Source organism: Helianthus annuus, chromosome 3 (genome assembly GCF_002127325.2).
Source record: "Helianthus annuus cultivar XRQ/B chromosome 3, HanXRQr2.0-SUNRISE, whole genome shotgun sequence".
Taxonomy (NCBI): Eukaryota; Viridiplantae; Streptophyta; class Magnoliopsida; order Asterales; family Asteraceae; genus Helianthus; species Helianthus annuus.
This window is the reverse complement of record NC_035435.2, coordinates 23411838-23437743: the sequence shown is the minus strand read 5'-3', so window position 1 is coordinate 23437743 and position 25906 is coordinate 23411838. Positions and strand designations below refer to the sequence as shown.

The following is a 25906-nucleotide window of genomic DNA, read 5'->3' as shown; positions in this document are numbered from 1 at the left end:
GATCTAGCACCGGAAAACACTCTACCCTATTATCAACTTTTGTATTCATAAAAAGTTGTTGATTGGTTATGATTCTAGATTGCCTGCACTCTGATCATTTAATAACCATTTTAGTGTGAGCATTTTAGTTATATTTAAATGTTATACTTTTGCAAGACCCGGACTGGGTTGGGTATTACACTAATGTTTATTATGGTTCTTGCTCGTATGATTGTTTTGAGAAACTGACAAATAAAAGAAAATAAGGTAATTAGAATAATCTTTCTATGTAAATGAAATGCCCAAGCACTTTACCTCACTAATTTCTCGCCCATGTTGAAACTTGTAAGAACTAAGTTGCCTTTAAAAACCAGTAATCTCTGTAATTTAGAACAAAGAACTATTAGAGTTGATAAAATACAGAAAAAAACAAAGAATACATAACTTTCCCTCTACCTTCTTGTCAACATTATGATTTTTAGAGGTAAATTAGTTTTACTTTTTTTATTGTTGCTAGATGATACATTGATAAAGGAATAATTGGATTTAGTAACGAATTTTATGTTGCCTATATTTTATTGCAAATGTGTAATTAATTAAATGGGGGAGTGGAGAACGTGGGGAGTAATTTTAGGTAACTTCCTAACTGCTGCACTCTAAAAACAACTGCCAATTTTTGGGGGTTATTACGGATGAGATTTAATCTCACAAATAACCGCCATGATCGGACGGCCCAGATTAACGTAAGTGTTGCTATCACCATAAACTTAACAAACAAAAAATATATACATATTACATGTCAATGATAACAGTGTACATATAGTATTACATTATACTTTTAATGTAATGCATCTCCTTTGTCCTTACGTTTATCTCAGCAATCTCACCTCATTCTTGAACTATAATGAACTTGTTATATCTATTGATATAGTGCACAGATGACTTAATCATCAATGACATAGAGACACCGGCCATAAAAGAAATCACTTTTGACCAGGTTTCATTTTGCAGTTTCCACCATTCAACATCCACGCTAAACATTCTGATACTAACCAACATATGAAGTTCATCTCGTATTGTGTTTTTTACAACGAATTTTGTTTTTACAAATGCTTTGGTTTTTTGTATAATATTGTGTTAGGAAATTTGGACTTTGTAGCCGACGTCTAGCCTATATTTACCTAAATACCCGATGTAAATAATAACCGCTCAAGTTAACTACCTTCTAGAAAAATGGGAGTTAGTGCGGGTTGAGGGAGGTTATTTATTTATCAAGAAAGAAAAGTTTTATTAACCATTAATACAACAATTGATGTTATCAGTTTTGTAGGAGGACATGGTCGACAACTATAAAAATGGTTTAACCTGAATAATAAACTGCTAATACATATCCTAGTTAAAATTATAATGGAGAGAAATATATATATAAAAAACTGAAAATCGACGACATTGTATTTTGTAAAAAAATACAAATAAAAAGTATATCATGTCATATAAAATGTTTACACAAAAGCACAATGCTATAGTATAGTACAATGTTACAAATATAAAACAGAAACGACTACAAAACCTCGTTGTCTAATAAAAACACAATGACATAACACAATGTGACGATAAAACTTCACCTCGTGAAACTGCTACACCTAAAAAACATTCAGATTATGGCCATAACCGCCTAGTGGTTATTCCAGTCAGGATTAAACCTCACAATTAACCGTCTAATTTGTACGGCCAAGATCAATCGCATACTTTTATATAGGAATATAAAGAAACTTCCACTACCCACGAAACTGCATTTGTTTTTTTTCCCAAATTGCTTCCTTTTTTGTCGGAAATGTATTAGGTGGAGAATGTGGGCAGACAATAATAACCGCTCAAGTTAAATACCTTCTAGAAAAATGGGAGTTATTGGGGGTTGAGGGAGGTTATTTATTTATCAAGAAAGAAAAGTTTTATTAACCATTAATACAACAGTTGATGTTATCGGTTTTGTAGGAAAACATGGTCGACAACTATAAAAACGGTTTAACCTGAATAATAAACTGCTTATACATATCCTAGTTAAAATTATAATGGAGGGAAATACACATACAAAACTGAAAGTCGACGACATTGTATGTTGTAAAAAAATACAAATAAAAATTATATCATGTCATGTCATATAAAAAACACAATCTTTATACAAAAACACAATGCTATAGTTTAGTACAATGTTGCATATGTAAAACAGAAACAACTACAAAACCTCGTTGTCTAATAAAAACACAATAACATAACACAATGTGGCGATAAAACTTCACCTCGTGAAACTGTTACACCTAAAAAACATTCAAATTCTGGCCATAATCACCTGGTGGTTATTCTGGTCAGGATTAAACCTCAAAATTAACCGTCTAATTTGTATGTTCAAGATCAATCGCACACCTTTATATAGTAATATAAAGAAACTCCCACTACCCTCGGAACTGCATTTGTTTTTTTTTTTTTTTCAAATTGCTTCCTTTTTTTGTCTTATTTTGTTTTTTACAACGAATTTTGTTTTAACAAATGCTTTGGTTTTTTGAATAATATTGTGTTAGGAAATTTGGACTTTGTAGCCAACTCGTAGCCTATATTTACCTAAACACCCCATGTAAATAATAACCGCTCAAGTTAACTATCTTCTGGAAAAATGGGAGTTAATGGGGGTTAAGGGAGGTTAATTATTTATCAAGAAAGAAAAGTTTTATTAACCATTAATACAACAGTTGATGTTATCAGTTATGTAAGAGAACATGGTCGACAACTACGAAAATGGTTTAACTTGAATAATAAACTGCTAATACATATCCTAATTAAAATTACAATGGAGGGAGTCGACGACATTGTATGTTGTAAAAAATACAAATAAAAAGTATATCATGTCATATAAAGAACACAATGTTTATATAAAAACACAATGTTATAGTATTGTACAATGTTACATATATAAAACAGAAACATCTACAAAACCTCGTTGTGGAACAAAAACACGATGACATTAACACAATGTGGCGATAAAGCTTCACCTCACGAAACTGCTACACCTAAAAAGCCTTCAAATTCTGGCCATAACTACCAGGTTATTCTGGTTAGGATTAAGCCTGACGATTAACCGTCTAATTTGTACGGCCAAGATCAGTCGCACACCTTTATATAAGAATATAAAGAAACTCCCACTACCCATGGAACTGCATTTTTTTTCTTTCTCAAATTGCTTCCTTTTATGTCGGAACTGTCTTAGGTGGAGAATGTGGGCAGAAAATCAATGGGGGGGGGGACTAACTAATTAGAAGTTTTTTAATTAATTTTATAATTATTTTGTTAGATCGTGGAATGTTATCTTCTTTTCATTAGGCTGACCAGGTCAAAGTGTCAACATGAACTCTCTTTAGGAGAAAATTGCTTCAGTTAAGAAATAATTGTTACGTATTCAAAAACACAATGTCTTTAAAAACACAATGTTATTTGTACTCTAATTATAAATATATAAAAAACAATGGGCAGAAATCAAATTAGCATTGTGTTATAGGTTTTGATAATAACACAATGTATAGAAACGATCGTAAACAACGCAATGACCAAAACCCAGTTGAAAAACAAAATGACCAGAACCATTAATACAATGCAAATAAAACCCACTAAATAATGATTTTTGAGTAAATTGCTAAATCGTCCCTGACGTTTATTCACATTTGCTAGATTCATCCAAAAAAGAGTTTTTTCTCATAGGAACCACTGAGGTTTCAAAAAAGTTGCTAAATCCATCCAAAATGACTAACACTCTAACAAAACTAACTTGATAGAGGGGTCTTTTAGTCATTGTCTTAATTTATTTAATTTACCATTTTTAACAGGTTATATCATGCCCCCACCCTTTTATAAACAAAACAATTACATGTCTTTCACTTTACTTTTATTTCTTCTATTCCCTCCCCCCCAATCAAAATAGATTCCTTATGCTACTGGTTTTTATTCAACCAACAAATTTTACAAGTCCAATAAATCATTATAATCGAACAATCTATTCAAAACAATATAATTAGCTTGATTCACATTTTATGATTTAGAAAACTGAGTTTAATGGTCCTTTTTCGTGGTTTAAAACTTGAAATGGCCGTGTATATGATGGGTAGCCTGTAGAGTAGGCAAAACTCCAAGAAATAACAGTAAGAGAACAGAGACTTTGGGGCAATTTTCTTGATTAATTTCCAATGCAAAGTACAGAATTTAAAGATGCATGTTTACGAGAGAACATGGACCACTAAGGCACATCTTCTCCTTATTTCATGGTCACATAATGCCACTACTTAACTCCTAATAGAAAGCAAATAACTGAATGCAAACATATGACAAATTCAAAGACACGTGCAAAAATTAACAAAAGTAGCTGAGTCTCAATCCAATAGCTTTGCGAGCTTCCTGCAATTCCTTTTGGGCCTGGTATTGAGCCCAGCTCATGATGACTGGGCCGCATCAACTGCTCCCCCCTTAGCATTCAGCTCGTCCTCGAGCTGTGAAACATAATCAATAGCAGGTGTGAAGGTTGGAAAACGTGTCAGCAGCACATTGATCTGCTCCCATGTAGCTTCCTCCATAAGTCTGTTTTGCCAAGTGACCAAGACTTGAATTTTTTATGCATTCCAGCGGTGGTCCAAAATTGATTCTAGTATCCACACGTCGTCTCCGTTACTTTCTATTTGTGGTAATGGAACAACAGGTGGACTGCCAAATGCTTGCTTGAGTAATGAAACATGAAACACCGGATGGATACGTGTGTCTACTGGTAAATCAAGTTTATACGCTACTGCCCTGATGCGTTCCACCACCCGAAAGGGACCATAAAACCGTCGTGATAACTTCTTTGATTGCCTATTTGCCACTGAGGTTTGTCTGTAATCATGCAGTCTCAAGAAAACCATATCACCAACATGAAATTCCTTGTCTAATCGTTGGGCCTTTGTCAAACTTAGCATCCATTGCTGAGCACGTTTCAGATTTGTTGTAAGTAGTTTCCTTAAACGGTCGTGTTCCATCATAGTCGCATCGATGGAAGCCGTGTCCGACGCACCGGCTATGTAACGATTTGCATCTGGAACAGGTCTGCCATATAATGCTTGAAAGGGCGACATGTTAATTGCTGAATGATGCGAAGTATTGTACCAGAATTCAGCAATGTACAAATATCTGCTCCAATTGTGAGGTTCATCATTTGCAAATGATCTGAGGTACGTTTGTAAGCAACGATTCACCACTTCGGTTTATCCATCCGATTGTGGGTGATAAGTGGTTGAAAACTTCAGCATTGTGCCAACCTGTTTAAACATCTCCAGCCAAAACTTGCTTAGAAATATAGAGTCACGGTCTGAGACAATGGATTTAGGAAAACCGTGCAGTTTATAAACATTTTGCAAAAACAGTGTTGCAAGCGAGACCGCTCCATACTTTGGTGGTAGTGCAATAAAGTGAGCAAATTTGGAGAATCAGTCAACAATCACCCATATAGCCGACTTCCCTTGAGATAAAGGTAGGTGGGTGATAAAATCCATGGAAATGTCTTGCCATACCGTGGACGGAATCGGTAGGGATGGGATTGGTATAGTACCCGTACCCATACCCGTACCGGTACCGAAAATACCGGTACCGAATTTGAACAAAACTGGGTACCATATACCGTACCAAATATATAGGTACGGTACGGGTACGAGTACGGGTACTGGTACGGGTATTTTCGGTACAGTACCCGCTTTGGTACCAATTTGTTTTTATTTAGTTTTTGAGCATTTGTACGAGTACTAGACAAGTAAAATTGACATGAGTACCAATATAGTACGAGTACCAAATAGGTAAAATTGATACGAGTACCAATACGATACGGGTACCTTATTGGTAAAATCAATACGAGTACTATAAATACCACAATACAAAATAAAACATAATAGAAAAAAAACTTTTAAAGGTCTACATAAAATTCGGTACCAATACCCTTTTTTACCCGTACCTGTACCCGTACCAATACCGAAAGTACCGAATACCAAAATCAGTAAAACTGGGTACCGATACATGTACCAAATACCTAAAATCTGTACGGGTACAGGTACGGGTATGGGTACGGTACGGGTACGAGTACGGGTATTTGGGAAAAAAAGCCCATCCCTAGGAATCGGTAGCGGCTACAAAACACCATACGGTTTATGGTTCGGGTATTTAACTTGTTGACACACCTGGCACTTTCGGATGAAGTCAGAGACTGATGCTTTAAGTTTTGGCCAGGTGAAGACAACTGAAAGACGCTTCATAGTTGCCTTGATACCCGAATACCCTCCAATTGTTGAGTTGTGATATTCACAAAGTAGCAGCTCACGAATATTATTACACTCTGGAATGAAAAGTTTGCTTTCATGAAAAAGTAGCCCATCTTTAAATTGGAATTGACTCGAACCTGTATTGTTTTTTAACATTGTAGCAGCAAAGTCAGACCCTGCATCTGACTTGTAATACTCCTTCAAAACATTAAGCCACACCGGAGTGGAAAAAGAGGTGGCAAACATAACAGGATTCTCAATGCGACTAAGGGCATCTGCCATTTTATTTTCTTTACCTGGTTTGTAAAAAATCTCGAAGTCGAAACCGAGTAACTTTGTGGCACACCGGTATTGTTCCGGTGTTTGAACCACCTGAGATAAAAGATGTTTCAAACTTCGTTGATCCGTAAAAATGTTAAATTTCCGACCCAGCAAGTATTGTCGCCACTTCTTCACGGCTTCGGTGATTGCATAGTGTTCACGAACATACGCCGAAGAAGCTTGCATTCTTGGGCACATCTTTTTGCTAAAAAATGGTATGGGACGGTCCCCTTGTGAAAGTACAGCCCCTATAGCGACATTGGACGCATCGGTTGTGACATCAAAGGGTCTAGTAAAGTTTGGAAGAGTCAAGGTAATGAGGAATACCATTGAGGATTTCAATTTGTCGAAGGCAATTGAGGCTTCTGGGGTCCATTTGAAGGCTGGTTTTTTTAGAATGTCAGTAAGTGGGGCTGCAATCCGAGCATAATCACGTACAAACCGGCGGTAATACCCCGTTAAACCCAAAAATCCCTGAAGGTTGGTTAAGGACGATGGTGTGGGCCAATTTTGTATTGCTTGTAACTTGTCAGGTTCGGCTTCCACCCCTTTAGAGGAGATAATATGGCCCAAATATGAAATGGAATCCACTACGAAAATGCACTTGGATGGCTTGGCAAAAAAGTTGTTATTGGCCAATGTTTGAAAGACTGAATGTAAATGCTTGTAATGTTGATCACGAGTGGCACTGTAGATCAAAATGTCGTCGAAAAAAACGAGCACGTACCTGCGTAATGCGTTACGAAAAAACGTCATTCATTGTGGCCTGGAAAGTGGATGGTGCATTTGTTAGCCCGAAGGGCATAACTAAAAATTCGTAGTGACCATCGACCGTACGAAACGCCGTTTTATGGGTATCCGCTTCTGCAAGACGAATCTGATGATAGCCAGATGTGAGATCAATTTTGGAAAAAATGGTGGCACCATGTAATTCATCTAGTAATTCATCCACGGTAGGTATTGGAAATCGGTCTTTCACTATGATGGCATTTAAAGCTCGATAGTCTACACAAAAGCCGTCTTTCTTTCGGACCAATAAAACTGGGGAGGAGTATGGGCTGTTACTCGGTTTGATAACCCCATCTTTCAACATATCCTGAATTAAAGAAGTCATAATTTCCTTTTGGTATTGTGGATAACGATATGGTCGAACATTAACGGGGTTGGACATTGGAAGGGTAGGAATTTGGTGATCTTGAAGTCGATGAGGAGGTAATGAGGTGGGGTTTGAGAAGATGTGTTTAAAAGTATGAAGTAATTCGGAGACATGTGGATCGGAATGGTGGAGAGTTGTGGTTGTGGGTGGCGTTGGAGTGTGGCTAAGAAGAAACAGAGCATGAACTGAAGCCACGCTCTTTTTTTAAAATTAAGGTGTGTAGGGTTGAAGGAGATACTGAGCTATGACGGGCTTCACCTTTCAAAGTAATGGCTTTTTGGCCCATATTAAAGGTCAGTTGGGTATGGCAAAGTCTGCCAAAATTGGGCCTAGGGTTCGCAACCAGGCCAAGCCCAATACAAGGTCAGCCACTTCAACTGGCAAAATAAACACAGGGATTTCAAAAGGAGTATCTGACAGATATACCTCTAGCTTAGGGCACATCGTATTGCACTGCAAATTCTCACCATTACCCACCATGACCGAAAATCCTGGAATCGTTTGGCTTTGTAATTTCAAGTATGACACTAACCTTGGTTGGATAATGTTATGTGTGCTCCCCGTATCGATAAGAACTTGAATGGGTTTCTGATTTATAAAGCCAGTGACTCGCAAAGCTTGTGGTGAGGAGATACCGAAGTATGCAGCGGATGATAGGGAGAAAAACTGATTCGTGGAATCAGTGTTTGGAGCGTCAATGGATTCGTCGTTTTGGAGTGGGTCGGAGTTGGTGTCGTCATCGTAATCCACAACCAACAAAAATTGAGGGGGGTTACATTTGTGGCCTGGAAAGTATTTCTCTGGGCCCTTGAAACACAGTCCCTCGCTACGACGTTTTTGTAGGGCATCAGGGGAGAGTTTGGTAAATGGTAGTGTTGGTTTGGGAGTAGGAAGGAGTGGTGTGGTGTTCGGTTTGGTGGACGGTGGAGGTGTCACGGGATTGGGAGTGGAGTTTGTGGTATTTTTGCTGAAAAACGAACGAGGCTGGAAGGTATTTTGTTTGGCCAGGGAGAGTTTATCTTCAACCCGCTTTGACAGTCCATAAGCTTGATGTAGTGATGTGGGTTTTAAGATGGAGAGCTCGGCGAGAATGTCGGGTTTTAGGACAGAAAGATAACAGTTCAGCAAAGCCTTAGTGGGAAGGCCTGTGATGCAGTTGCATAACCGTTCAAATTCTTCCTGATAAGCCGCGACGGAAGTGGTTTGTTTAAGTTTAAAAAGGGCAGCTTGATGATTTAATAATCAGAGGGGCCGAACCGTAGTTCGAGAGCCCGGGAGAATTCAGGCCACGTACCGAGTAGCTTGTTATTGGCGAGGTATTTGTACCAACTTAAAGCCTCTCCGGTGAAGTGAAACACCGCTAACTGAAGCTTGTCGGTGTCCGGAATACGATAATAGCTAATTTTCAGCTTGGAAAATCCAATCCAAGGGGTTGGATCCGTCGAATGTTGGGAGAAGGATTTTTGGTGGACGGGGGTTATTATGGTGGTCGGGTGGAGTGGTGAACGAAAGTGAACTGGAGGGAGGTTTCATATGCTCTTTTTCATGGGTTTTGACCAGAAATTCAATGAGACGGTTGGTGGAGTCTGTTTGTTGTTTAATGGATGTTTGTAAAGCTTCGAATTGGGTGATGGAACGGGTTTCTGATTCGGCATTGTGAGTTGCGTTTTGGACCAGAAATTGAGCGAATTGGTCGCACAAATTCTGAAGGGATTCATCAGTGGAGGTGGGGTCTTTTTTGGGAGGCATGGTAAGGAAGGAATGAAAGCACCAATTGATGGGTAGCCTGTAGAGTAGGCAAAACTCCAAGAAATAACAGTAAGAGAACAGAGACTTTGGGGCAATTTTCTTGATTAATTTCCAATGCAAAGTACAGAATTTAAAGATGCATGTTTACGAGAGAACATGGACTACTAAGGCACATCTTCTCCTTATTTCATGGTCACATAATGCCACTACTTAACTCCTAACAGAAAGCAAATAACTGAATGCAAGCATATGACAAATTCAAAGACACGTGCAAAAATTAACAAAAGTAGCTGAGTCTCAATCCAATAGCTTTTCGGGCTTCCTGCAATTCCTTTTGGGCCTGGTATTGAGCCCAGCTGATGATGACTGGGCCGCATCAGTATACCGAACCATTTTGTAAAGTGGTTTACTCTTTTATTATTCCATTTTCCCTTTCCTAGAATATGCAACTATTTATATCTGTAACATTCATAAACAATTTTACATATTTTTTAAAATTCAATTGAGACTATCGTTTTTATTTTAAAAGTTAGTTCGAAACGTTAAACCAAATGCCTATATTAAAATTTGTAAAATGGTTTATGAATGTTACAAATATTCACCATTTGGTTTAACGTTTTGAACGAACTTTTAAAATAAAATCTATAGTCTCAATTGAATTTTAAAAAATATGTAAAATTGTTTATGAATGTTATAAATATAAATAGTTGCATATTCTAGGAAAGAGAAAATGGAATAATAAAAGGGTAAACCGCTTTACACAATGGTTCGGTTTACACGGCCATTGCAAGTTTTAAAACAGGAAAAAGGACCATTAAACTTAGTATTCTAAATCATAAAGGGTGAATCAAACTAATTTATATCGTTTTGAATAGATTGTTCGATTATAATGATTTATGTGTTTTGCATGTGGAGAGTGAAAGTTAATAAATGTAGGATATTCTTTTTTTATGCCTTCTACTAATTTTTTACCTAAAATTAATCTCAACCCTCTAAATCTAACCATATAAAATAGGACTGAACCTGAATGTAAGATTAATATATTTTATTTCATTATACACTTCATTTCTAATGTATTAATCTATATATCTATATAACTATATAATACATCTCCTATGTACTCAAATGTAATTTCACCTTGAAATTTTAAGATAGCATATGAAAGGTTAACTTAAAATCCTAATTTTTTACCATTTTGGTCCCATTCTGCCCTTCTCACATAAAATAGACACCCTATTAATCAATCACGATAATTCAAAGAAAACACGTTTCAATCCTGCATCTAGGGTTTCAGCCAAATCGCCTCTCTCTAAGAAACCTAATCGACCTCTGTAGTTGATTTGCATTTAATCTCATCGTTACTTCACTTCATCTTCCTTCCCTGTATTCAATGATTCAAACAAAAGTCTTAATTAGTAGACAGAAGCTATGGAACCCTAATATAATAGCACGTAAATGAAGTGCTTCAGTTAGATCGTTTCAATTCCTTTAAGACACGCCCTTCCTCACGAATAATCTAACCCTTCGTTCCAGTCTCCACCCTTGAATTGAATCCACACACACATGAGAGCGAGAAGGGATCCAGAGGAGACGATGACAATGATTCAACGGCGGTTAAGGATCAAACGGTGGCGACGCAATAGTTTGAAGTGTTGTATCTGGATATGGTGGGACGTCAATACGATTGCTTGATTAACCCTCTCGGGGCCGTCCGATCAACGTTTGAGAAGGTGGTGGCAACTGGTGCAGATCCGACATCATTTGACGGTAAAGATTGGGGCGTATCAGATCTATTTCGAGAATACCTTTTTCAAAACGAAGCCGTCAGTCAGGTGATTCTAGGGTTTATGAATTTCAAAACGACAACGTTCTAGGGTTTATGATTGTGACTACTTTTTTAAATCACTCTGCTGTTTTGCGGGTGCTGATTGATTTGAGTATTTGATGATAATTTTTTAGGTTTCGATTCTGACTCATTCAACGGTTAAATGGGCTCAAGCGAATTTGTTAGTTCGGTTTTGTGGGATGATACAAGGTATGTTAGGAAATGAATGCTATGTTGGTCCTTATAAGGTACGATTCTGAATAATAACAGGTTCAAAAGAGATGCTAATTAATCAAAGGTCCCACTTTTGAATCTTGTATTAAATTACGATTGTTGTTATTATAATTTATCTTTTGTAGAATGAAGGGACATGGAATAGCAACAAATTCACAGACATTTCTCAATTTCCCATGCGTCATTCCCCGGATACCCGCCTCTGGGATCGTCGGCTGCTCTTATGTGTACCTGTGAGTTTATGTTCAAGTTTATATACGTATGCATTTGCAAATCTATAATTTTTCACCGGTTACTTATTGTATAACCTGTGACATTCATTTCCTTCATTTGTAACTTGCCTTTGTATATGATGATAGTTTTGATTTCAAGAAAAAGACAAGGATATTGTAAATTGTATTTAGTGAAATGGGTGTCTGTATATTGACCTTCAGAAGTATCATTCAAAAAATTTTATATTCATTTGTTTTTTGATTTGTTGCAGCCTAAATGGAATGATGCACTTCTAGAGGCGTTTAGGATCGATTATGTTGGAAAATCTCCGTACATAAACTGTCTCCCGAGCCTTTACCATCACTTCTAGAGGCGTTTAGGATCGATTATGTTGCATCTTCAGACGGGCTTTATCAGTATTTCACTAACGAGGAGGCTGTTTCTGAAACTGATCTACATCAGTCCTGGGTTAAGGTAACTGAATCCCTGTTTATCATGCTTGCAACTTCAATTCTTTATGCTGCTATACCCTGTTATTGAACCTCTAAGCAAATGGTCAATGATCCACTTCATATGTTTCAAGGTTAGGTTCATATGATTGAACCTTTAAATGGGTCAAAGTAGCCAGCCTTTTTGAACGTGTTAATAAATTTGTTTTATCAAGTGGCTCAAGCGGGTCCGTTTCATTGAACAAGTAAAACTATCTTTTTTTCTGAAATGGGTCGAATGTTACTAAATGGCCAATTTTCTTACATGGGTTAACTGGGTCACTTTTAATAAGTTGATGAGTTATTTTAAGCTTGAATCAGTGGGTGTTAAACGGGTCAGTTTCGTGAACCTGGTAAGTTTTTATAAATTGGCACCAGCATTTTAATCTTATGCTAAAATAGGTATTTAATTTTTCAGTTTTGCTCTAATTAGAGATGGCAATTCCAACTTGTTTACTGGGCCAAACTGGTAAATTAGAAAAATAGCGATGAAGGTAACCGGTCAAAAGTTGCCCAAACTGCGCTTTTAATACATAAGGAACATTATTTGTAGAAAAGAACATTTTTAATCATACTGGGCATACTAATTTTGCTTATAAAAAAGAACACTAAAAGATTTTGCGTCAACCATACCAAAACTATGTGGTTTGACACAAATCCACATTGACCCGTTACCTGACACGTTACTTAGAAACATATATCTACGATTATTTAACGCCTGTTGTTTATGTGTGTTAGTCTCTAACATGAAATTTATAACAAAAGACTTCGTAATCTATTAATATTAAAAATTGTATTATACCTTTGGTTTACAATTAACATATATTAAAAATTGTATTATACTTTTGGTTTACAATCTAACTAGCCGAGCTTACCTTGCTTCGGGCTTGGCTCGTTTACAAACTAGCCAATTTCGAGCGAGTTTTTCGAACGATCTTAATTTCAATTTACATGAACTTGAATTGAATGTTTTCTAAATGATTTCAGGGGCATATTCAGATGTTAATGATCACAGCACTTCAAACAACAGTACGATATCATCTGTGCCGCCACTATACCGCAGTGAGGGCGAGATATTACAGTCACCCAATTTGAAAAGTTTTAGCTTTTCTGATCTGAAAATGGCCACCAGTAATTTCCGACCCGATAGCATGTTGGGAGAAGGCGAGTTCGGTACGGTTTTCAAGGGCTGGATAGATGAACAACCTTTCACTGCTACTAAGCCCGGAACCAGCATTGTTATTGCTGTCAAAAAGCTTCATCAAGAAAGTTTTCAAAGTCACAGGGAATGGCTGGTGAGACTCTTTGGTTTTTTTTTGATAGGTAAAATATGTAAAAAAAAATAGATAGTATATCGCTTAAAAAATGGGTCGAATCAATTTTCGGCTTAAAAAAATGGGTCGAATTCTTTTTCGCTTAACAAGAAACGGGTTGAGTGCTTTATCGCTAAAAAAGAAGCGGGTCGAATGCCTATTCACTTAAAAAGAAACGGGTCGAATGCTTTTTCGCTTAAAAAGAAACGGGTGGAAAAGAACTACAAGACCACTTTTTTAACGTTTGATCTTACAGTCTTGAATTTCGTATACTTGATTTTACAGTCTTGAATTTTGATTTTCATATCTTTTGACATCTATGTAGATTTGAGTATCCACAGCCAACGTTTCAGAAATTAATGAAAGAGAACTGCATGGAGCCTTTCTTTGTCTCTCAGGTTCAACATTAAGAAAAATATTTTAAAAATGATAGCTTTAGCATGTGCCTGTGTTATGTGTTTTTCAAATAAGCAGTTATTGTTCTATTTGATTTGTAGATCTTCTGTATGGGACTTTGGTGTCTAGATGAAAAAACCAAATGGTAAGTTATTTATTTTGTAAACACTTTTGGTATATTGTTTATCGACTGTAAATAAACGTTCGTGTATTTACATTTATTCAGGATACGGGTGGCGACCTAATAATAACGAAGAAGATCTTGCGAAAGTAGTTCAGGACGACCGTCATTCTTTGTATCCTCCTTTTGTTCCTAGAGAATGTCAACCAGTGGACTGGTTGGGTCGATAGGTTTTGTGTGGACTGAAACAGGTGGTTACGTTGATCCAAGACACTTGTTCAACATATTTATTTTTTTAATAAACAATTACTCTTAGACAGTGGCGGAACTAGCCCATTAAATCAAGTTGGATGGTTGTTGACGTTTTTACGTTAAAATCAAGTTGTGAATATCCCATTTGGCATATCTTTTTGGATTGCTATACTGAATGTCGTACCAGTACTCTTAAGGAATCAAAACGATACAGGCATACTATACAATAAATTACGAAGTGACTGATAAACCAACTATAAACAACCCCAATACATAGCTCTAAACTCACCAACCTACGTGATATATTTCCCTCGAGGTTTGGCCCTCAGGGATGAAAATGACAAGTTTTTGAAACCGCGAGGACCCATATGCGAAAATCGCAAAAGTGGCCAAACCTTAGGGATGAAAATGATATAAAATTGATGAAACCTGTTTCTGTTTTTTCGACCCTCGAGGTTTGGCCCTCAGGGATGAAAATGACAAGATTTTGAAACCACGAGGACCCATATATAACAGACATCATTATTAAATCTAATATTAGTCGAGACACCCGCCGCAACGCGCGGGCATTCCCTCTAGTTATTTAATTGAAGTGGGTTTAGTACTTTAGTACTTTAGTTAGTTAGTTAGTCGGCTTTTAAATAGTTGCTTTCAAGTAATTGTTGTGTATTATTTAATTTAATAAACACTAAATTGTATTAAAATATTACACAATCAAATAAATATTACTGTTAGTTATATTTAAAAAATAACAAAATATAACACCCAACATCTTAGGGTGTAAGGGGTGCTCACCTAAGAGGTAAGTCCCCTCTCTTACGCCCAACCAACCAACTAGTGCCACATCAACTCCCCTCTAATACTCCCCTAATACCCCTTTTTGATGGCGGTACTCCCCTCTTAGGTGAGTTCGATTTTTTTTTTTTTTTGTAAAATTATGCATGTTTATAAATTAAATAAAAGACATTTCATTAAATTTAAAAAAAATACATTCAAACTAGAAAATAAAAATCACATTCAAAGTAGAAAATAAAAATTACATTAAAACTAGAAAATTAAAATTTTAGAAATCGCATGGCCACCCGTACTTGTTAGCGATTTCGCGCTTTCGGGCGAGGATGAACGGCAACATACTTGGCGGAACATCGTCGTGCGGCTTAAACAATGTTTTCATATCCGATCGTAATTGTAGTTTTTTATCGTCTCGCGTTGTTCCGATATGAGCTCGCGAGCCTCCGACTCTCTTTAAAAAGTGTTAAAAAAATATGAACTTAGAAAAAAAAATTAAAAAATATACAATGTTAAAAAAATATAATTTTTACCGCTTGTTGGTATAAGCCGTTGAAAAAGTTTATTTTCGTCATCATCGGGTTCCATTTAGACCGTACTTGATGAACGGTCCGGTTACTTCCACCGACAGTTTTGTTAAAATGCTCTAAAATCTTACGCCAAAAACTATCGCGGTTTTGTTGATTGCCCTTCTTTTTGTTGGTAGAGCAATGTACCCACGCCTTTGCCAACGCCTCTTCTTCGAGCTTTGTCCAATTCGTGCTCTTCGTTTTTCCCTTTTTTTCCCGAACGTCATCTTCTTCGTTGCCCGCGTCTTCATCCACATTATATTCATCTTCCTCGTCGTCGTCACCCAAATTTTGAGTTTCGGGCACTACCTCATCGTCCTCGTCATCATAAATAGGGAGAGTACGTTCGACATTTCCTCGTGTAGATGGAACTTGTGGAGAACGAAAAGCATATGGGTCGAAGGCGGGGGATTGAGGAGGAGCGTCCATTGATAACAAATTTTGAAAATAGCCGAAATTGGGTTGTTGGGTGTTGTAAAACGAGGGATGTGAAGGTTGTTGGAAAAAAAACGGGGGTTGTGAAGTGTATCCGAAAGGGGGTTGTGGTTGAGCACTTGCACCGCTCGAACCACCACGAGACGGTTTCGAGACCCGTCCCTTGCTCGGTGTGAAGGGGGTGTGGTTTGAGAGTATAAAAAATAAAAAGTGAAATGGGTGTGGTTGGAGAGTATAAAAAATGTGTGATAATGATATGGTTTGAGTATAAAAAAATGGTGTGAATGAGATGGTTATTTACATATGTTTTAAAAAAGTGAATTTTTTTTTTTAAATCGGACCGTTGCAAAAGATCCGTTCCTCAATTCTCGTGCATAAACATCGGTGACTCCACACCTAAATCACCCCCGATTCGGGTCCCCGCATTGATGGCGGCGGTATTCCCGATCGGGGACAACCCTCACCGCAACCACTCCCCGCGAACACCCCGTACACCCTTATACATGTGTTGCGCCTTGCACCTAAGCGCCCTTTCTTAAACCAATAATTAAACAACTTTTGCCGATGTGAAGTGTTTGACCTGACCCATTTGACTTGTACCTAATCCTTCGACCCACCCATTTTTCCATCTTTAAATAATAATAATAATAAAGAGAAAAAAGGAACTTTACTAACCTCGATCTGCAAATCTATCCAAACAAAAACATAGAGTAACACAATCATCAACTCATTAGTAAATGTTAGTAAAAAATGTCATGTAACACCCCAACCTGAACAGCCTGATGTGTCACTCATACAGATATCAAAACGAAAACCAATCCATAACGTTGAAAACAAAAGATCCTAATTACATTTTCATTACATTACCGAAATAAAAATAAATCTTTATCTTCACAACACTCTGCACTTATTCCCCAAGTTTGCCAAATTATCTGTCAAACAAATAAGACAAACACAAGAAAGAAACTACGGCTGAGCCAAAAAGTTGCTCAGTAACGGAGAAATCAACAGTAAAAGTAAGGCATTCATACAGAAGCAAAACAGATCGGTACTGACACTAACAAGTCTAAAAGATGGCATTGAAACAAATACTTTTATAACTTGAATCCCAAAAGTTATACTGAACAGATAACAGATACTGAACAAACCAGATGCATATAATCACATCAAACATATCATAACAGAGACAAAACATACGTGACAACATATAACAATAAAACAAGTCACGTAATATAGAAGCACCCACGAGCCTAAACAGAGACATGCATGGCTATAGTCCATGTGCCGAGATGGTGCGTGTAGGCGTACACACATTATTCCATCTCAACAGGAGTCAGGAGTCAGGAGTCAGAGCTAAGATCGATCTATTCGCCTCTAGGGGCCATGTGCTACACAAGCACAAACTAGAAACGCCGTGAACTTTAGTTACGCACCCTCACGATGAGTGCCATGCCGTTGACGCCCCAACGACAAGTCTTATAATTGCTCGGGTGACAGAGTACAAAGCTGTATCAGAATAAATGTATCGTGACATAAGTCTAAAGGGAACATACAATAATGAGCACAAAATCTAAGGTCTATTGCATGCTACAATAAAGACTAATCATATAACAATACGAACTGAAACATTTAACGAAAATGTCCGTACTGCAAAATAACAGATTGAATAAAATTATACTATGATGTAAAAGAAACAGAATCCGTACCTTAATTTAGCAAACAAATCAAGTCGTCTCTAACGAGTACGCGGACCTATAATTCATTATCTAAAATTTGTGAGCATTACATCGACACGATTTGTTAACATCTCGATTGTTCGGCAACGAATAACTTTCTAAACTTTAATCCATCGTTGAATGCTTAAGTACTAATCGATAGATACTATTTTCTCGTACTAATTTTTTTGAGTCCGTAGGAACTAGTGTGATATCTATAATTTTTATTTATAATTCACCTCATCTGATATATACCCTTCACCACTTCGAACAATAATAATCTTAAATCATTTGTTTTTTTTTAATTAATTAATAATCTTCAAGAACACAATTTACTCTACGAAACAATGAACTTTCGAGAATTATTATATATACTAAATAAATTAATAAATTATAAATAATTAAACTCTCTTTTCATAATATACCAGCTATCTCATTTGAATACATCACAATTTGATAGTGCTTCATATTTATTTTAAATCAATTGAGTTTCATATTCACTGTAACCTTTACAAGAATGACAGAAGCATAATAAGAACTACAGGCAATGACAAATGATCACAAAAAGCTTGGTGATTCATGTTTATTAGGAAATAATTTGTATTTATTGTAAATTATATTGTTTCCTTGTATGAGTTGTAATTATTCAGTATATAATTTATTCTCTCAATCCTCAAAATCATTGAGGTTGATTTTTACCAAACTCTACATGGTATCAGCCTAACTATTCTCTTTCTTTCCTGCCACCTTCCCCCACTTCGTTCTTCTCTCCAATTTCAACCGCTAATCACTGTTATTCCCTCATGGCCTCTGATAATCTTACCACTCTTAATTCTGTTCCACACCTATCTCCTATCAAATTGTCAGCCGACAATTATTTAGTTTGGCGTAATCATATGACCATCCTTGTTGGTCTCCATCAGTTATCGCCCCACATTGATGGTTCGTCCTCTTCACCATCCGAAACCATTAAGTCCGATGATAAAGATATCCCCAATCCCAAATATCATTCCTGGCTCCAAAATGATCGCAAGGCATCGCTGCTTCTCCTCTCCGCCTTAACTGAAGAAGCCGCCGCTGAAGTTCTCGGCTTAACAACCGCGAGACAGATTTGGTGTGCTCTCGAAGCGGCGTATAGCAATGCCTCCGTGGAACGGGTTCAGTCCCTTCGGGACTCTCTTCGCCAACTGTCCAAAGGTACATCTCCTGTTACGGTTTTCGCACGTCGTTTCAAACTTATTTGTGAACAGCTTGCGGCTATTGGTCACCCTGTTGCTGACATTGATAAACTTCATTGGTTTTTATGCGGACTTGGTCCCTCCTATGAGGTCTTCTCTACAGCCTTACGGGCCACGAAACCGGCTCCATTGTTTCGTGATCTTGTCGCTCAGGCAGAGAGCCATGAACTGTTTCTTCAGTCAATTCATGGTTCTGTCACACCCCCTGCTGCGTTTCATGCTCAGCAACAGCGTGAATCTTCAACGTCTAGCAGAGGTCGTGGTTCTCATCGTGGAAATTCTTCTCGCGGTTCTTATGGCAGGGGCCGTGGCAACACGCGTCGCCCTCCTTACTGTCAGCTTTGCCGTACCAACGGTCATTATGCTTCTGCATGTCCAAATCTGCACACCTTTGCTAGTCAAGCCCCAACTTCTGATGAGTCCTTAGCTAAAGCCTTTCATGCTAAGTGTCATGGTACCGATGATTCTCCTGATTGGACGGGCGATTCGGGCGCCACTGATCATATGACTCCTACCAAGGAATGTCTTCATCACTCGGCTCCCTACAAAGGTAATAACAAGGTTATTATTGGTGATGGAAAGCATCTTCCAATCACTCACACAGGAACTCACAACCTGTGCAATAATATTCATCTTCGGAACGTACTTGTAGTTCCAAATCTCACTAAAAATTATTATCCATTAGTAAACTAACTGCAGATCATCCGGTTGATGTTTTATTTTCTCAACACTACTTGATATTCAGGATCGGAAAACTAAACAGGTTCTTGCTCGTGGGTCATGCATTGATGGACTTTATGTGCTCAAGAATGGACCACAAGCCCTTGTTGCTGATGTCTCAAATAAAGCGTCTTATGAACTTTGGCATGCTCGTTTAGGGCATATTTCATTTGATGTTATTTCAAAGTTGAACAAATGTGGTGTTTTGAATGTTACTTCTTTATTACCTAAACCGGATATTTGCACTTCGTGCCAACTTGCAAAAGGACATCGTTTGTCTTTTAATTTGAATGAAAAACGTGCTTTATTTCCTTTGGATTTAGTCCATTGTGATTTGTGGGGTCCTGCACCTATGACTTCGCCTGAAGGGTTTCGTTACTATGTTATTTTTATTGATGATTTTTCCAGATTCACGTGGTTTTATCCGCTCAAGACAAAAACAGGTTTCTATGCGGTTCTATCCGCTTTTATTAAACTTGTCCAAAATCAATGCTCGCGGAAAATAAAAACCTTTCAAAGCGATGGAGGCACCGAATTTGTAAACCATACGGTTCAAAAAATCATTGAAGAAAATGGAACCTTCCACCGGTATTCTTGTCCATACACGCCTCAACAAAATGGGCGTGCCGAAAGGAAACATCGCCATATTGTCGAAACAGGACTTGCTATGCTATTCAATGCTCATGTTCCCGCTCAATATTGGGTTGACGCCTTTACTTCGGCTACATACATCATTAATCGTGTGCCATCACCGCTCCTTGATCACAAATCGCCATTTGAGCTTTTGTTTGGACATGTACCAAATTATTCAAATTTTCGGGTCTATGGTTGCCAAGTTTTCCCCTATCTTCGCGATTATGCAAAGCATAAACTAGAACCACGGAGTCTTCCATGTATCTTTATGGGTTATAGTCCCTCTCATAAAGGTTTTCGGTGCTTGGAACCTTCCACAAATCGGATATTCATCTCGCGGCATGCCAGATTTAATGAGTCTCTATATCCCTTTGCCAACCAAAATGTCAACATGGATTCCTAAAAATTAGTGCTTACAACTTTCTGTGAAGACCTTCCTTTATCCCAACCTCACAATCACATGTCTTCACCCTCACCACAAACTCGCCCCACTTCCTCCACAGGCCCCACTATCCCCTGCCCACTATGTGATCCACCCCAAACCTCTTCTACTTATCCAATTGGCCCATCACACCAAAACCCACCCAACACTGAGCCCAACACCTTAACAGATCCACCTACACAAACCGAGCTCCACACTCCCCTTGGTTCCTCTATACCACCCGGTTCACCTCCACCTGGTCCACCTTCACAAACCGATTTACCCACCCCTCCCTTACCTAGTCCTATCGGTTCACCTGCATCAACCGAATCACCTACAACATCCGAACCATCCACACTTCAGCCCAACCCGATGTCACCTACTGCCACCACCACATCCAACCTTCACCCTATGACGACACGTGCTAAGGCCGGCGTTTTTAAACCTAAGCACCAGGCCGACCTTGCTGCCTTATCTTCACATGCTTTACATGTTGCATTGTCGTCTGTGCTCGAACCACGGGGATTTAAATCGGCATCCAAAGACCCAAAATGGATGGCGGCCATGTTGGATGAACTTGAGGCTCTAAAACAAAATCATACGTGGACTCTTGTTCCCCGTCCTACCTCATCGAATGTTGTCGGCTCTAAATGGGTGTTTCGAGTTAAGTACCATGCTGATGGATCCATTGAACGCTATAAAGCTCGCCTGGTCGCTCAGGGTTTCACTCAAATTCCTGGGTTAGATTACTCTCATACGTTTAGTCCTGTTGTCAAAGCATCCACTGTTCGCATTGTGCTCTCTCTTGCGGTTCTCAACAACTGGAAATTGCATCAGTTCGATGTGAAAAATGCTTTTCTAAATGGAAATTTGAATGAAACTGTCTTCATGGAGCAACCACCTGGCTTTGCCAGCACTCAGTTTCCTAACTATGTTTGCAAATTATCCAAGGCTCTTTATGGACTTAAAGAGGCCCCTCGTGCTTGGTTTCAACGCTTAAGCACGTTTCTTTTATCTTATGGGTTCACTTGCAGTCGTGCCGATACATCTCTCTTTATTCTTCGAAGAGACTCTCACATTATGTATCTTTTGGTCTACGTGGATGATCTTATTCTCACAGGTAACGATGAAACCATTATTCACTCATTTGTTTCTCGTCTTCACCGTGAGTTTGCCATTAAAGACCTTGGGGACTTAAATTATTTTTTGGGCTTAGAGGTTATTCACACCACTACAGGTCACTTTCTTACACAAGCCAAATATGCTAAGGATATTCTTCTACGGGCGGCTATGTTCGACTCCAAACCTGTTGACACACCTCTTTCACCTCATCATGAGTCCTTCACAGCTTCCGGTGAGCCTTATGCGGATCCCACTTTCTATCGTTCCTTAGTTGGTGCTTTACAATACTTGACGATTACCCGCCCTGACTTATCTTATGCGGTTAATCAGCTTTCACAATTTCTCCATAGTCCCACTGTTGATCATTTTCGTGCTGTCAAACGCCTCTTACGCTATGTCAAAGGCACGTTATCCTTTGGTCTTACGTATAGTCGCTCTAACAGGTCATCTATCCTTGGCTACTCTGATGCTGACTGGGCTCGGTGTCTTGATACACGACGCTCTACTTATGGCTATTCTATTTTTTTGGGGGGTAATCTCGTATCATGGAGTGCTAAGAAACAGCCCACTGTGTCCAGATCCAGCTGTGAATCGGAATATCGTGCTATGGCAAACACTGCTGCTGAATTAGTCTGGCTAACTCATCTTTTACGAGAGCTGCATGCTTTGCCCCCGGATCGTCCTACCTTGTTATGTGATAACAAGAGTGCTTTGTTTATGACTCAGAATCCGATTTCACATAAGCGTGCTAAACACATCGATCTGGATTATCATTTTATTCGTGAGTTAGTCAACTCGGGCAAACTCTATACCAAGTTCGTTCCAACCAATCTACAGGTGGCTGATATTTTCACCAAAAGTCTTCCGCGCGCTCAATTTGATGTATTTCGCACGATGCTACGTCTCGGACCGCCACCGTTTCGATTGAAGGGGGGTATTAGGAAATAATTTGTATTTATTGTAAATTATATTGTTTCCTTGTATGAGTTGTAATTATTCAGTATATAATTTATTCTCTCAATCCTCAAAATCATTGAGGTTGATTTTTACCAAACTCTACAATGTTCCAAAATAACTTGATCAATAATGAAAAGAAACTGTAACAATTTTGCTTGTTAAGACTCAAGTTAAGTTCTTTATTTTCTACTCAAGTTTTAGTCGAATCTATAAAAGATTGGTTGCGGGAATAATCTAGACGAAACCGCACTTTGTAGATTTATATTCGAATCAGTAAAAGGGTTCGATTGGATACCTTAAACACTACACGGAGCTAACCGGACACCAACGATAGCTAGAACTTCGGATGATCAAAAGCAAATGCGTCAAACAGTAGCGATGGTCGCGGCCTGGAGTTAGACCAAAGACGGAGTGCGACTACGACAGTCCCAATAGTGGCTGGTCTTGATCGGAGAACTAAAGTAACGGAACCGATGGTACGATGAAAAGCTCCGACGAACAAGGTGGTCACGGTGGCGAATGGCTCTCGGCGGTAAGGTTGTGCGACGCGGCCCAAAGCTCTAGCGAACAAAGATTTATGGCGGCTTAAGGCGGTATAGGATGGTGCGGTGACTTGGATAAGAAGCGTATGAGAGGTTGGCCATAAAAAAATCTATTATTTGGGTTATCGTTCCTGATTATCGGAGGTTTTGTAGGATGCGATATACATTGCAAATAGTGAAGTTTCAAATTCTAGAATTTGATAAGTTGATAGTCAAGTTTATCATTCTTTAATAATAACTAATAAAAAAAATATCCATGCAATATTCAATAAATGGGGTGCTGATGTAATATATAAAGAATAAATTACCCAATTCAAAATAGTTAAACTTCTATTTAATTGCTATATCATTAATATCATTATTTATTTATTTATTTATTTATTTTTTTTTTGAGTATTACAGGTCATCTATGAACTAAAGTAATAAGAATTTAAGTTTTTCCAATTGCTTCCAAACACTATAACTGTAGAGCCATTTTACCGGGCCACCTTGAATTCGCTCCATTTTTTCCAATCCAGCTTCTAAGTTTTTGCTCTTGAATTAATCCAAAGGAAGGATAGTGCCGTAATTTCCCCAACAACTTTATGTAATTGTTTGGGCCTGCTGTTAAAGATCAGGTCGTTACATAATAGATAGCAAACTAAACGCAATGACCACAACCTATAATGTAGGGGCGTGCATGGGTCGGTTTGAGTCGGTTTTGAGTAAAACCATAACCATAACCGCGATGCCAGTTATTGGATAACCATAACCATAACCAATCGGTTATGGTGGTTATGGTTATTCAGTTTTGATGGTTATAGCGGGTCGGTTATGGGTGATAACCGTGTATTTAGCTTAACTAAAAATAGCTTAAGTTTTTAACATGGAATAAATTGTTATTGTATATATTAATATATACATAGTATTAAAAAATACATATAATCTAAAATATTAATACAAATTATTATCGAATATTCAAATAAAGTGATATGATACATTTCATAAATTCAAGTAAACATTCAACCAAAACTACAAAATGATATGAAAAACCCGTAAGTACTAAAAATCTTTAGTAAAAAACATCAAATATAAAAAATATGTTGAAAAGTCCTAAATACTACAAAGATTTATTACATGTCGATTTGGTTCGTTATAGTGGGTATGGAAAAAATGATAACCATAACCGACCTGCAACTTTCGGTTTTCAAAAAACCATTAACCGACCCACCGGTTTTTTATTTGATTCGGTTTTGTCGGTTAATTCGGTTATGATTCGCTTAATTCGGTTTTTTGCACACCCATACGATAACGTAATGCATAAAAAAAAACTCACCTAGTTGAAAAACACAACACTTAGAACCAATAACACAAATAATAGAAAACCCAAATATATCACCCAGTTGAATTTCTTAAACAGACTCTTCGGTATCGACATTTAGCGTGTTTGGTACCAGTATTTACCTTCAAATACCGGTTCGTACCGGGTACTTCCGGTATCGGTACCAGTACCCATTTTTGGGATTTTCGGTGTCGATATTTTCGGTACTGGTTGGTCATACATTGTGTTATAGGTTCCGATAAAAACACAGTGGAGATATAAAAACACAATGAATAACAAACTAAAATACAGCAGTCAACAGACTAAAAAAACAATGAATATCATATTAATACACAATGGACAACAGAACAAAAACACATTAAACAACAGACTAAAACACAATGGATAACAAACTAAACACAATGACCAGAATCTATCATAAAAATGTACAGAAAACCTACCCAGTTAAAAACACAATAATCAAAACCAATAACACAATGTTAACTCAAATTTTGTAATTTAGTTGGTGTAATTTAACAACCCTTGTTTGGTATAGTGTAAAACACATGTTGATATCATCTTGGACATATCGTTTTTGGTATAATGTAAAGGGAAATATAAAAATGAAACAAATATTATATACTTACGCGATATCACTAACTAATAAGGTATTCAAAATTTGGTTAAGTATTTTATCATTATTGAAATAAAAACTTAACATAGAAACTATTACAAATAAACCTAAGATAACCATTTTACACACTAACTAATAAGGTATTCAAAAGTTCAGATGTGTGTTGGTTAAGATAATGTGTTTGAAAATTCGTGTTAAGAATAAACATTTCAACCAACGAAACCAATAAGTATCACACTCCCGCCTTTAAGATTCATGGTTTTTAATGCTAAAAAGGTAATACTAATAGCCATAACCAATAATTATACCCCATTTGTAGATGTTCCCACTTTACATGAGCAACAACATGATAGCTTTTGCGCATGAGTCATTTCACAACCAAAACATCTTCATAAACACCATTTATAACGCTAAATTACCAATCATAAAAAGTGACCCAAAACATGAAAAGCCATACTCAT

At 37.6% G+C, this 25906-nt stretch overlaps 2 protein-coding genes and 1 long non-coding RNA gene across 4 annotated transcripts; 2 read left to right on the top strand and 1 right to left on the bottom strand.

The window, feature by feature from the left end:
- Nucleotides 1-4631: 4631 nt before the first annotated feature.
- LOC110931312 lies at nt 4632-5129 on the bottom strand. Its single transcript, XM_022174711.1, has one exon. The coding sequence runs from the start codon at nt 5127-5129 to the stop codon at nt 4632-4634; it is 498 nt and encodes a 165-aa protein (XP_022030403.1).
- A 5645-nt stretch (nt 5130-10774) lies between these two features.
- Nucleotides 10775-14495, top strand: LOC110928769. 2 transcript variants are annotated; one of them, XR_002586674.2, is made up of 8 exons: nt 10775-11360; nt 11488-11563; nt 11713-11820; nt 12072-12274; nt 13276-13583; nt 13927-13999; nt 14099-14142; nt 14224-14495. It is a non-coding gene; the product is annotated as an uncharacterized LOC110928769 (long non-coding RNA). The 2 variants fall into 2 exon arrangements; XR_002586673.2 differs by having other exon boundaries at nt 11488-11601.
- Nucleotides 14496-18681: 4186 nt separating this feature from the next.
- LOC110927591 (retrovirus-related Pol polyprotein from transposon RE1) lies at nt 18682-20872 on the top strand. Its single transcript, XM_035987981.1, has 2 exons — nt 18682-19758; nt 19862-20872. The coding sequence occupies exons 1-2, from the start codon at nt 18682-18684 to the stop codon at nt 20870-20872; spliced, it is 2088 nt and encodes a 695-aa protein (XP_035843874.1).
- Nucleotides 20873-25906: the final 5034 nt, after the last annotated feature.